Genomic DNA, 14056 nt, shown 5'->3' on the forward strand with positions numbered 1-14056 from the left:
TTGATTATGGTTTTGCTTAAAGTTTATTTTCAAACCATTTAGAGTAATTCAGACAGTTCAAAGGACCTGTTTCGGTCAAATGGAGTCAGATTACAGCCAAAAATCCTTGTCCGAGTACTGCTCGTTTTGTAAGCAAAATTGCATTTTGTAAACAAAAGGGTGTCAAATTAAAATCTGATGTTAAGGGTTGTTCTTTGTAAATTAAAAAAAGACGAGAATGATGTGGATCAACTCATTTCTCAGTGCAACATTAAATTATCAGGAGGGCGCTTATGGCAGATCTGATTATCTACCGTCACTTTTTGCTCATTCATTTATTTTCAGTTAAAAATTAAATAGATTGCTTGTTCTTTTTATGTTAAAATAAGAATATTTTAAACCATGTATGGAATGATCTACTCTTTATTTATACATCAGATTACATTGACGGAACGTGACGAACACTCGTAATTGATCAGAACTGAATTCGGGACATCACAAGTCAATTGTGCCGTTCACCTCCACTTGTTATCGTCAATACTTGTGAGAATGCGTCCCATAAACCTGAGAACTATAACCACCGAGACAAAATGTTTTAGAAACGTTGTAAAATAATATATATTTAATTTATGGAGGTACAGATTCTTCGTTCATATTCTGATCTGCACCTTAAAAGAATCGAGCATTCAGCGCGCATTTGCCACAAGTGAATGAGCCACAGAAACGCGCGTTCTTTTTTAGGAGACTATAATTTGGACCTTGCAATGATGTGTTTAGAATGGAGTGGTCAACTATTTATTTCTGTGCAAACCCTAATCGTGATTTTGTGCAAAATTCTCTGCTTCAAGTGTAAGGTTGGTAAGCCACACCCTCGAAGAACCACTGCGCATGCATGCCGTTTTATTCTTCCATTGTAAGTCGTTCACGCGCAGAAACTCTGAGTTAAATAAAATAAAACACTTCACTCATGGATTCCCGGCTCTTTCAATTAGTATTTACTTTTGCACTGTATCATTATAATCGGTACTGTTATTAGTATTAGAATTAACCCTCATCTTTTCTTGAGATCACATTTAATAGCCTTAAATGTTTTCTTTGGTTTGACTTAATTAAAATGGAGTAGACGGAAAATAAAGATTTATCCCTGTACTTTGCCATGATATAGGTAAGCACATTTGAAAAAGAAAAGGTGAAATCCTTAAATAAGTTGTTATTATTCGATCAAGTATTAAAATATTTCATTTATTAATACGTTACAATATTTTGTGGAGCACGAAAGTAACGAGTTTGCTACAAAGAAATGACGCCGTCAATGGCTCAACTAACTATGGTGGTTGCTTTTCAAATTCTGAGCGTAGTGCTAGCCCGAGTTCGACCCAACTTAAAGACTCATCAAAATTAACAATAACAAAAAAAAATGATTAGAATTGAAATCTTTATAACCAATTTGAACTAAATAATTTTGAGAGATACTGTGGAAGGATCGCATAAGAGATCTGTTCGGGAATTACCAAAATCGCCATCAACATGCGATGTCTAATTGCGGACTGCAGCTCACGTTTTTACATTAATCCATTTCTATTCATTGCCATTTGACGTCTATAAACCCCTCCATTGAATAAGGCAGTGTTTCTCAACCTGTAGGGCGGGCCCCCTAGGGGGGCGCGAAGATTAAATAAAAAAGAAAACAAGAATCAAGAATATGAAAAAAAACATCTGTTGGAACCAAAACAAATTAACTTAAACTACATTCTGATACTAGAACAATAAATATAGAGTTAGATAAATGTTGATAAAAGTTAGGTATAATAAAATATGCATCAACATTTCAAAAAAAATGTTGGGGGCGATTAAAACTGTTATGGAAACTCGGGTCGCAAAGGTTGAGAAACGCTGGAATAAGGTGATAACAAACCCACTGTGGTAGATCAGGTTGAATTTGCTCTGCTGCACCAAACATTCAAAGGTGTCAATCCGGAGCAGATCAGAGAAGCTGAGAGACACGGCGCAGATCAGTCACCGGCACACAGACACACGCGGGGCACTCCAAGGTGAGCAGTGCACATATCAAGGTCGGCATTAAAGATTGAGTGCTGAGGCAACAAAAAGCAGCGGGATCAACACATCTGGACCTTCTGTTGAAAAAACATTTGCTTTTAACAGCAGCATCCCTCCCTCGTGAACTCATCTTCAAGGTCCGAACAGTTGACCAGTAAAATGTTTTTTAGTCACAGCACAGTGCAATAATAAAACATTTCCTAAATCATATAGTTGTCCAGTCTGTATCATTCCTAAGCAATCTTCCAGTAATAGAGGCGTAATAAACAGTTACTTACACATTTACCGTGTATAAAACACTCAAAGTAAGAACACATTCCACCTTATCAATTTAATATTTAAAAATCTAAACCACTAAACCCGCCATCAACAACTACAAAAACAGTTGAAATCGTTACTAAAATAATGTTTTTGTTATAGACATAAAACAAGATGCAAATTTCCATTTGATATATCTTTACTATTGTTCTCGACTTGCTCGCTTCCGGACCACGTTGGAATTTGCTGAAAAAAAAGAAAATCAGACTCTGTTGGGTCATAATTCACAGTGGGTGGACGTGGGACCCAAACCCACGTATGCTTTATTATGAAGCGGTAACGCTACCGCTGCACCACTACTATTTTCAGGAGGGTGGTATATATGTTTTTTTATGTATGCATTTCCTCCGGGCGCTCTGGTTTCCTCCCACAATCCAAAGACATGCAGGTTAGGTGGATTGGCAATTCTAAATTGGCCCTAGTGTGTGCTTGGTGTGAGGGTGTGTTTGTGTGTGTCCTGCGGTGGGTTGGCACCCTGCCCAGGATTGTTTCCTGCCTTGTGCCCTGTGTTGGCTGGGATTGGCTCCAGCAGTCCCTCGTGACCCTATTCGGATTTAGCGGGTTAGATAATGGATGGATGGATGGATGTATGTATGTACTGAAGACGAAAACATTTATATATAGATGTATGCATTATGACATACACTCACCTAAAGGATTATTAGGAACACCTGTTCAATTTTTCATTAATGCAATTATCTAATCAACCAATCACATGGCAGTTGCTTCAATGCATTTAGGGGTGTGGTCCTGGTCAAGACAATCTCCTGAACTCCAAACTGAATGTCAGAATGGGAAAGAAAGGTGATTTAAGCAATTTTGAGCGTGGCATGGTTGTTGGTGCCAGACGGGCCAGTCTGAGTATTTCACAATCTGCTCAGTTACTGGGATTTTCACACACAACCATTTCTAGGGTTTACAAAGACTGGTGTGAAGAGGGAAAAACATCCAGTATGCAGCCGTCCTGTGGGTGAAAATGCCTTGTTGATGCTAGAGGTCAGAGGAGAATGGGCCGACTGATTCAAGCTGATACAAGAGCAACTTTGACTGAAATAACCACTCGTTACAACCGAGGTATGCAGCAAAGCATTTGTAAAGCCACAACACGCACAACCTTGAGGCGGATGGGCTACAACAACAGAAGACCCCACCGGTACCACTCATCTCCACTAGAAATAGGAAAAAGAGGCTACAATTTGCACAAGCTCACCAAAATTGGACAGTTGAAGACTGGAAAAATGTTGCCTAGTCTGATGAGTCTCGATTTCTGTTGAGACATTCAAATGGTAGAGTCAGAATTTGGCGTAAACAGAATGAGAACATGGATCCATCATGCCTTGTTACCACTGTGCAGGCTGGTGGTGGTGGTGTAATGGTGTGGGGGATGTTTTCTTGGCACACTTTAGGCCCCTTAGTGCCAATTGGGCATCATTTAAATGCCATGGGCTACCAGAGCATTGTTTCTGACCAAGTCCATCCCTTCATGACCACCATGTACCCATCCTCTGATGGCTACTTCCAGCAGGATAATGCACCATGTCACAAAGCTCGAATCATTTCAAATTGGTTTCTTGAACATGACAATGAGTTCACTGTACTAAAATGGCCCCCACAGTCACCAGATCTCAACCCAATAGAGCATCTTTGGGATGTGGTGGAACAGGAGCTTCGTGCCCTGGATGTGCATCCCACAAATCTCCATCAACTGCAAGATACTATCCTATCAATATGGGCCAACATTTCTAAAGAATGCTTTCAGCACCTTGTTGAATCAATGCCACGTAGAATTAAGGTAGTTCTAAAGGCGAAAGGGGGTCAAACACCGTATTAGTATGGTGCTCCTAATAATCCTTTAGGTGAGTGTATATGTATATGTATATGTTCATATGCTTTTATTCATTTATTCATTTCCTGGATTACTGGCTGATGGCACAGCTTCTGCTTGTATGTGTGTTTATGGCTTTTCAGATAAGCCTGGAGGTGCCTTTAAATTAGTCCTGTAAGTCTTAGTTGTTTTTACCCACATCTGGCATATTTCCGACTGCATTTCTCATTACTTTTATTTTTTTATCTCTCCATTCTGAGTATTAAGTAGTTATTTGAGACTAAAAGTATCCAACCTTTATGTACTTAGTACTGTATTGTAAATAATGTCATTGTGCCATATATTGCTTATTGTGCTTGTATTTACAGTTGTCACCTATGTAATTAAAACCAAGGGACATTCCCAGCAATGTGTCTGGTCAATAAGTTTAAGTTTCTTTGATTTGTTTTCCTTTAATTACATTATTCAGTTCTTCTGGTATCTATTTTTCTGTTGTCTGGAATTGGTATACCCTAAGTGACTAACTCATCCTTGTACTCTGTAGTTGTAGTTTTGATGCTGATAGGCGGGATTTTGTTGTGTCTTTCAGTCTATAATTCTTTGGCCATCAGGACCTAACAAACCCATACCTCCTCCATATCTTGCAATGTAAAATCTTTAGATGCATTTATCTTTATATATAATACGCTACCGTGGCTGTCCGTTTGTATGTCCAGGATTTTAAATCACCTGTAGCTTGCAAACCGTTTTACCTATTAACCTGAGATTTGGATCACATATACTATGTGATGTGTCCTTTCTGCTTTTGGGGTAATGATTGACCTCCAAGGTTATTCCTCATTTTTATTTTATTTTATTGTAGAATCAACTCTCCGCAATGGCCAGCAGGATGGCTGTGTGACACATGCGTACGGGCGCTGTTCTCATCCCTACCAACTTCGCCACCACTTCCTCTACCTCTTCATATCTTAAATCATTCTTGAGGCAGATTGAAAAATTAAGAAAAACGTACTAAATAATTGCAACACAAACACTGACTTACTCAGTTGCAATATGAAAAGATGCCAAAGAAAGAAGAGAAGAAGAAGGTCACTAGGGTGGAGAAAAGAAGAGATGCTTAGGAAGCAAGCGCATCAACCTCTTGGCAAATGAATGGTAAACGTACAGAGAAAGAGGAGGAAAACTAGGAATACTCAAGTCAAGTGTATTCACTGCATGTTATCGTGCAGTGTGCCGTTATTGGTTCTTATATATTAGTTGATATGCATGTGGCAATTTTCTTATTTTAGTGTCCAGTCTATATAGATCATTTTGTGGCCATTCTAGGACTTCAGAGGTGTAAGACAGGACAGAGATTGCAAGTTGGTTTATGTCTTGAATTTTGTTGAACGTTTCTGTCCAGTGTGAATTTTTACGTGGGTCTGAAAATTGCCTATTTGTGAGAATTGTTTGCCACATTCAGAACAGCAAAATGGTTTCTCTCCAGTGTGAATTCTTGCATGGAGCTGAAGATGGCCACTTGTAGAGAATCGTTTGCTACATTCAGAACAGGAATATGGCTTCTCTCCAGTGTGAGATCTTATATGTCTCTGCAGATTGCTATTGGTTGAAAAACATTTTCCACAATCAGAACAACAATTTGGCTTTTTTTCATTGTGAATTCTTGTGTGAATCTGAAGATTGTATCTGTCAGAGAATCCTTTGCCACAATAAGAACAACAATATGGCTTCTCTCCAGCGTGCATTCTTGTGTGTCTCAGAAGATAGCTACTGTTGGAAAATCCTTTACCACAGTCGGAGCAATAATATGGTTTCACTCCAGTGTGTGTTCTTGTGTGGGCCTGAAGCTGGCTACTGGTGTAAAACCGTTTCCCGCAGTCGGAACAGCAATATGGCTTCTCTCCAGTGTGAATTCTTTTGTGTGTCAGAAGATGGCTACTGAAAGAAAAGCGTTTCCCACAATCAGAACAGCAATATGGCTTTTCTCCAGTGTGAATTCTTGTATGAAGCTGAAGGTTGAATTTGTTAGAGAATTCTTTCCCACATTCCGAGCAGCAAAATGGTTTCTCTCCAGTATGAATTCTGATGTGGGTCTTAAGATGGCTTATTTGTGAGAACTGCTTTCCACATTCCAAACAGCAGTGTAACTTTTCCTTTGTATGACTCCACTTATGTTTCTTTTTAGACTTTTGGTTAGAGGTTTTCCTCTGCACTTGACAGACATAAAATGATTCTAAATTTGTTTCTTGTTGTTGACCATTGATTATGTGTATCTTTGATTGTTTCATAACAGACAAAACACTACATGGCAAGGAGGTCTGTAGGCTAATCTCTGTTCCAGTAGTTAGTTTTTTCAGGTGTTCATTTTGGTGGGGTCTGAAATGAAGAATAGTCTGAGAAAATGGAGATGGGGAGAGGTTGCCACCTTCTTGTAAATCTGAAAAAACACAAAAATGTAAATTATAAGAATTTTTTTTTTAAATCTCCTAACAACCAGGCAACCCAAGTATTTTCACTTCATTGGTGAAAGATTTTTTCTCCACTGGTTTGATTGATGTCTTAAGTATCAAGAAATGAACTTGGAAACACTAAGGCACAGATAACTATGTGGAGCACAACACAAATTGCTTTAGTTATAATCTGCCACCCCCAATCCCATTGCCGCACTCATGAACAGGATTGAATATAGCTCAGTACAGTCAATTCCTGTTAATCGGACCACATCGGGACGCAATCATTTTGGTCCTAATAACCGGCTGGTCTGATTACACGAACATGCCCTATACATGTGCAACCAAGACGGGACGTACTATAAGTAACATATTAAAATTTCATTATGACTTTTATTGTGCTGAACACGCATATGGGGAACATACAAACAAGAACTATGTACATGTACGGTTGCTTACAACTTTGTTTATTAAAAAGAAATCTACAAATTCTTTGAAACGATCTACACGACACTCAGCATGTGAAGCACAATAAAAAAGGTTACATTACCAAATTCCAGTCAACGTTTGAAGAACTTGTTTAGTGTGATCTAACGCATTCTGTTTACACGCTGCACTTGTTTACGCTCGACTTCATGTCGCCGGCTACTGAGCGTTCCGTTTTAGGAAAGAAAGGGCAGGCATGTTCACCCCCACTGATTTGCATGGTACAAATTTTCCGACTTCCTGACCTTTGATTAAAGCATAAATTCTCCTGGGGAGCCCAGGGATCCTCCCGATGTTGCTGACCCGCTTTACATCCGCTTTCCGCGGGCGACTTGTGGCTTCTTTTTCTTATTCTCTGTTACATTCTTTGGTCCGATTAAATGGAATTTTGGTCCAAATAAGCGAACAATATTAGGCTTATGTAGGTCCAAATAAGTGGCTGGTCCGATTAACCGGTGGTCCAATTAACCAGAATTGACTGTACTTAAAAAGTCTGAATTAGCATAAATGACCCAAATTTGGAGTGTTTATTCCATCCCGAAATGGCGTATTAATGAGGCGTCTCTCTTAAGACCCAGTCTGTATGGAGTGTGCTTTGCCACACTGATTGTAGTGAGCATGGACAGATAGCTTTATTCACCAAGGAAGTTCAAGGCTGAGAAACCATATACTTTAATGCAGATTTCTGATAAGAAATTGTACAAAGAATTAAGAAGTGATAACCAATGACAACTTGGAGATTATCATCTCTTTACCTTCAACCTAAAGTGCAATATGGCGAAAGGTAAAACTAAAGCAGAGCTAGTAGCAAAGAGAGAGCTAGGGACATACCAATATGTATCAAAGCAAAATGGGTTGGTGGAGAATGGGGAATATATCAAAGCTGGCTAATAACAATATTAACACAGACTACTGTAGCAGCACAGTGTTCTTAAGAAATGTAATGATTTACATTATGAGGTAGAAGTGCAAAATAAACAAGAACAGCAGAGTCAAATGTTTGAAATATTGAAATGTGTGCTTTAAAGTCTAAACATTCTTGGTTGTCACAGAAAGTTGTTACTTTTCACCCTCTGACAGCTCTAGTAAAGGATCAAAAATAACATTTTTATAATCTCCGACCTTGAAATAGTCTAAAACGATACCCCACATGCTTATGTTTCAAATATGTCATTTTTAACCTTGTGGGAGTGGATCTTCGAGAGACAGGACCACTGGTAAAGAGTCAAATATTACAAACATAATCATATTCATGATCAGAAACCTTAAAGTAGCATAACATGACACTCCACATGCCTATATCAATGATCCACATTTTTGTTCAAAGTTTTATACAAAAGAATAACATTGACCCCTCATAATCCCATTAGGGGATGAACCCTTGAGGTCAGTTGATGTGGCAGGCACAACTTTAAATCCTTCTTTTCATTTCTGTTGTGGACACCTATTGGTTTATGCTTAATTTTAAAGGTATCATTTCCTGCACAAAATATGGTCCAAAATTGACCTAAAATGAGTGTTTTTTTTTCAGGTCTAGAGGGCCACAAAAACTCAACACCTTTCGTAACTAGACATCTAGACGCATCAGACAGTAACTCCTGTTTGAGGGTCTTCTCTAAGAGGAGAGTCGGGAGGCCCCGGACACAATAAACTGAAGTGATTCTGAAGTGTTCATCAGTAACTTATAAACACAATACATACGCCCCATCTATGTACAGCTTGGCTCACTGTTGCTAACACATGCCAAGTCAGTACACCACCTTGGGCTGGTGATTCATGAGCAGCTATCTTTTTTTAACTACGTGTCTACTGTTTTTCGTTAATGCTGTACAAGATGCGCAAAAGATCAGACCTTATCTGACGGCACATGCAACACAACTTTTGGTCCATGCTTTGGTCTTGTCGCATCTGGATTACTACAACTCGCTTCTGGCAGAACTACCCTGCATGTGCTATCAAGCTGCTGCAGATAGTTCAGAATGTAGTGGCCCATCTTGAATTTAACCAGCCGAGATGGGCACATGTCACTCCTCTCTTCAGGTCGCTACATTGGCTCCCTGTAGCAGCACACATTAAGTTTACTCTGTAGGCAAGCATAATGATTTATCAATGGGTCAGCACCTGAGCAAATGCAGACACACGGGTGAGGTGCTATGCCCCTTCTCGCTCACTCAGGTCTGCAAGTGAACAGCGCCTGGTGATGCCGCCTCTGTGTGGTATCAAGTCTCAATCCAGACTCTTTCTTTGTAGTTCCTAGTTGGTGGAATGAGCTACCTGCACTGTTGACTCCCTCGATGTATTTAAGAAGCAATTGAAGACCCATCTCTTCGGTGAATATCTGTCTAATTGATGAAGAAAAAAAACTGCTCTGTGATATTTGTATATTCTTTGTTAATTTGAGTTGAATTGCTTTAGTGATTGTAAATGTATGAGTTATTACATCTTTTTCACTTGTGTCAATCGACTTTTGTTACCAATCCTATTACACTTGCTGAACAAACAGGCCCCAGCCTAATGTTACCCAGTTATGATTACCTCTTGCAAGTTGCTTTGGATAAAAGTGTCTGCTAAGCAAATAAGTATAAATGGAAATGGAATGAAAATTCCATTCAATTTCTTTAAAAGCCACACACTATATGTCATGTTCTTCATGGTACTTCTGTATCCATAGTAAATTGTGTATATCTCCTTTTCATCACATCCTCTCATTAATTTTACAATTATTTTTGATGTCACTTAAATCTTTTCATCTGATCGGGAGACACAAAGTGGAAGTGCGCTGTCAATCCATTGTAATGTCAAGAAGAAGCAACTTCAAAGCTAAGCCTCCACTCTTTTAACTGGGGGAGAAAAAGTCTGACATTCGAAACAAAGACAATCCTTGTCATTCTTTGGAAAGCTGCAAAACACGTCCATCATACTCCATCAAAAGGACTGCTGGTAAGAGAGCTAATAACAAAGACCCCAGGAGATGGAGATTTCAGTACTCAAAACACCCGAATCAACAAATCTGCCTAACAATACCAGTACAGCCGTGGCCAAAAGTTTTGAGAATGACACAAGTATTGATTTTCACAAAGTTTACTGCTTCAGTGTTTTTAGATCTTTTTATCAGATGTTTCTATGGTATACTGAAGTAGAATTACAAGCATTATATAAGTTTCAAAGGCTCTTATTGAGAATTACATTAAGTTCATGTACAGAGTCCATATTTGCAGTGTTGGTCCTTCTTTCTTTTTCAAGACCTCTGAAGTTTGCTCTGGCAGGCTGTCAATCAACTTCTGGGCCAAATCCTGACTGATGGCAGCCCATTCTTGCATAATCAGTGCTTGGCGTTTGTCAGAATTGGTGGGTTTTTGTTTGTCCACCGGCCTCTTGAGGATTGACTACAGGTTCTTAATGGGGTGTTTCCTGGCCATGGACACAAAATTTCGATCTGTTGTTCCCCGAGCCACATAGTTCTCACTTTTAGCTTATGGCTCGGTGTTCCATCACACTGGAAAAGGCATTGTGGGTCACCAAACTGTTCTTGGATGGTTGGGAGAAGTTGCTCTCAGAGGATGTTTTGGTCCAAGAAATTGCTCTCAGTGGATGTTTTGGTCCCATTCTTTATTCATGGCTGTGTTCCTAGGCCAAATTGTGAGTGAGCCCATTCCCTTGGCTGAGAAGCAACCCCACAAATGAATGGCCTCAGGATGCTTTACTGTTGGCCTGACACAGGACTGGTGGTAGCACTGCTCACCTTTTCTTCTGCGGACACCCCAAAAAATCGGAAAGGGGATTCATCAGAGAAAATGACTTTACCCCAGCAGTCCAATCCCTTTACCTGTTGCAGAATATCAGTCTGTCCCTGATGTTTTTCTTGGCTTCTTTTGCTGCCTTTCTTGACACCAGGCCATCCTCCAAAAGTCTTTACCTCACTGTGCGTGCAGATGCACTCCCACCTGCCTGCTGCCATTCCTGAGCAAGCTCTGCACTGGTGGTGCCCACAGCTAAATCAGCTTTAGGAGACGTTCCTGGTACTTGCTGGACTTTCTTGAGTGCCCTGAAGCCTTCTTCACAACACCTTGCTATTCTAACTCAATGAGCGTGACAGAGTGATCTCCAGCCTTGACCTCGTCGACACTCTCACCCGTGTTAATGAGAGGATCACTGAAATGATGGTGGCAGGGCTGAAATGCAGTGGAAATGGGTTATTTGGGATTAAGTTCATTTTCATAGCAAAGAGGGACTTTGCAATGATCACTCTTTATAACATGCTGGAGTAGATGCAAATGACCATCATAAAAACTGAGGCAGCAAACTTTGTGAAAATTCATATTTGTGTCATTCTCAAACCTTTTGGTCACAGCTGTAGATGCACAGACAAGACTGCAAGTCTAAATAACTACAGAAATTTAACATTACTATCTTGTTGAAATGTAAACATGCCATAACAAAGTAGCTGCAATTTTTAAACAAGTTGCAAAGCTGTAGACCACAATCCTTGTTTAAACTCTTATTTACCGTTGTAATGTCATAAAGTGATGTGATCGTTAAAATGATGAGAAGATATCATAGCCGACAGAGGGACTTCTCAACTGGAGCACAGTAGCTGTGTGGTGGTCTACGTGTCTGTTGCCAGTGTCGCAGCGCTCATTACAATGTGCAAATAAATGAGTAAGCTTCAGCTACCATGTGCTGCTGGGCTCCTGAATGGAAGACAGTAATTTCATGTTTTTGTTTTCTCTCAGTACCATGTCTTTTGTTCAGTATCTTTTGCTCTCTCCCTCAAAGCCAAGGCAGTGGTTTAAAATGTACAGACTTTAGAAATTGGGGACAGGTGTTTTAGGACGTAGCCTTTGCAGTGCCGCTATTCACTGCACACTCTTTAATGGGCTGGCCACAGATACATATTCAAGACTAGGATGGACGTAGCTGTGAAAGGAGTGAGGAGTCGTAGAAAAATGTCTAATGCAAAATTTTAATGGGAAAATATTGAACTTCAAGTACAACCATAACTAAGCAAATGGTTCTATGCATTTTTAAACTTAACCTTTTGGTATAACATTACAGCAACCCAAGACAATGAAGCACAGGTAAGAGGTTGTTAAAGCGTCTTTTCATTTGGAAGGCTTAAACTGCCATACCTGTTAATCTACTTTTTTTTTTTTTTTTTCCCCGAGCATTTTTAAATAGTTTGAAATACTACATGAATGTTTATAAATGTCAAGGCTTCATAGTTTCTTTTTCCAGTAAAGTGTATAGGAGACCTTATAGTGCAGATAAATCTGTGTGTCATATGTATAACAAGACACTTCCTACCCAGAAGCAGTAAATTATGGGAGGGTTACGTCAGGAAGGGCATCCGGTGTAAAATTTTGCTGAATCAATATGTGGACAACAATACAAATTTCCATACCGGATTGGTCGAGCCCTGGTGTTTTATCTTGGTAGAGTAATATATATATATATATTGCTCTACTTTTCCCCTATTGTATTATTAACATGCAGCCTTACAATGCCTAATCTCACAGACTTACCACTGTTTATAAGATATTATTTTATATAACTTATCGCCACCTTCCCCTTCTATATCTATAACCTCAGGTAATTAGATGTAGTAAAAAGACAAGCAGGAGTTAAGTTACACATAAAATAATGTATTATTGATAATATTCATAAATAATAACGAAATGCAAAGTACATTTGAATATTGGCGACCATACAACCTGATAAAATGGTTATGTGTAACTCGGGTGGCACACAGACTTGTAGTTACTTAAAATGTCTCTAGTTAAGGCATCATTGGTGCTCAGCTTTCAGCCACATGTCTGTTCAATATGTCTGAAGCCGAGCTGTGCTCTTCATTGTGTTGTCTTCAGTTCATGGTGTGACGGTCGTCTTCATCAGATCAGTAAGAGATAGCTTCTTTCAGATGTTAGTAAGAGAGATGCTTTCTTCATCATATGTTGGTTAGAGAGAGAGAATGTGGTTGAGCAAGCAAATTTATAGGTTTTCTGTCCAACCCCCTACAGCCAATAGGATATCATGGTACTTAAAGGCCTCTAAGACAAGCCAATTCCAAACAGCCATATTTCAGACCAATGTGGGGAAATAGTACATCTTAACACCTGCAACCCCCCAAGACCATATGTTAAGCTAACCTGGCTTTGTGTGGGGGATGAAAGAAAAGACTTTAGCAAAGAAATACTCATCAAACTGGTTTAAGACACATCCCCCCAAATCCTGTCGTAAAATTACAAAGAAAAGTCGTAAACGGGTGGGCAAACATGAATGCTTCTCACCAAAGTAACACTAAATTACATTGCTTCGCCTAAATTACAAATAAAGACATACAAAACATTTATCAAGTTATATGCAAAATCTTACATCACAACACCCGGGTTAACAACGACCGCCACCAGTACTGTTAGCCAACAGGGTGCTCGCAGAAATTGGGCTACTGTTGGCCGAAGAAGGGGGTTACATGTCCGGAGGCGAGGAGGAAAGTAAAGAGAGTGGAACTGAGGGTAGGAACTTTGAATATTGGCAGTATGACTGGTAAGGGGAGAGAGTTAGCAGATATGATGGAGAGAAGGAAGGTTGATATATTGTGCATGCAAGAGACTAAATGGAAGGGGAGTAAGGCCAGGTGGACCAGAGGTGGATTCAAATTGTTCTATCAAAGTGTGGATAGGAGGAGAAATGAGGTAGGAGTTATTCTGAAGGAACAGTATGTCAAGAGTGTTCTGGAGGAGAAAAGAGTGTCAGGCAGAGTAATGATTATGAAGCTGGAAATTGGAGGTGTGACGATGAATGTTTTTAGTGCACATGCACTGCAAGTTGGGTGTGCAATGGGTGAGAGTGAAGATTTTTGGAGTGAGTTGAATGAAGTGATGAACAGTGTACCCAAGGGACAGAAAGTGGTGATTGGAGCAGATTTCAATGGGCATGTTGG

General features: G+C 39.6%; 1 protein-coding gene across 1 annotated transcript in view; it reads right to left on the reverse strand.

Annotated features, from left to right (window-relative positions):
• Window positions 1-5348: 5348 nt before the first annotated feature.
• Window positions 5349-14056, reverse strand: part of LOC120533199 (zinc finger protein OZF-like) — a 30481-nt gene continuing 21773 nt past the window's right edge. Inside the window, exon 3 of the mRNA XM_039759952.1 lies at window positions 5349-6617. Within this exon, the coding sequence (XP_039615886.1) occupies window positions 5548-6617 (1070 nt within the window). The 3' untranslated portion in view covers window positions 5349-5547. The remainder of the gene's footprint in view (window positions 6618-14056) is intronic.

The sequence above is a fragment of the Polypterus senegalus genome, chromosome 8, assembly GCF_016835505.1.
Source record: "Polypterus senegalus isolate Bchr_013 chromosome 8, ASM1683550v1, whole genome shotgun sequence".
Classification (NCBI taxonomy): Eukaryota; Metazoa; Chordata; class Cladistia; order Polypteriformes; family Polypteridae; genus Polypterus; species Polypterus senegalus.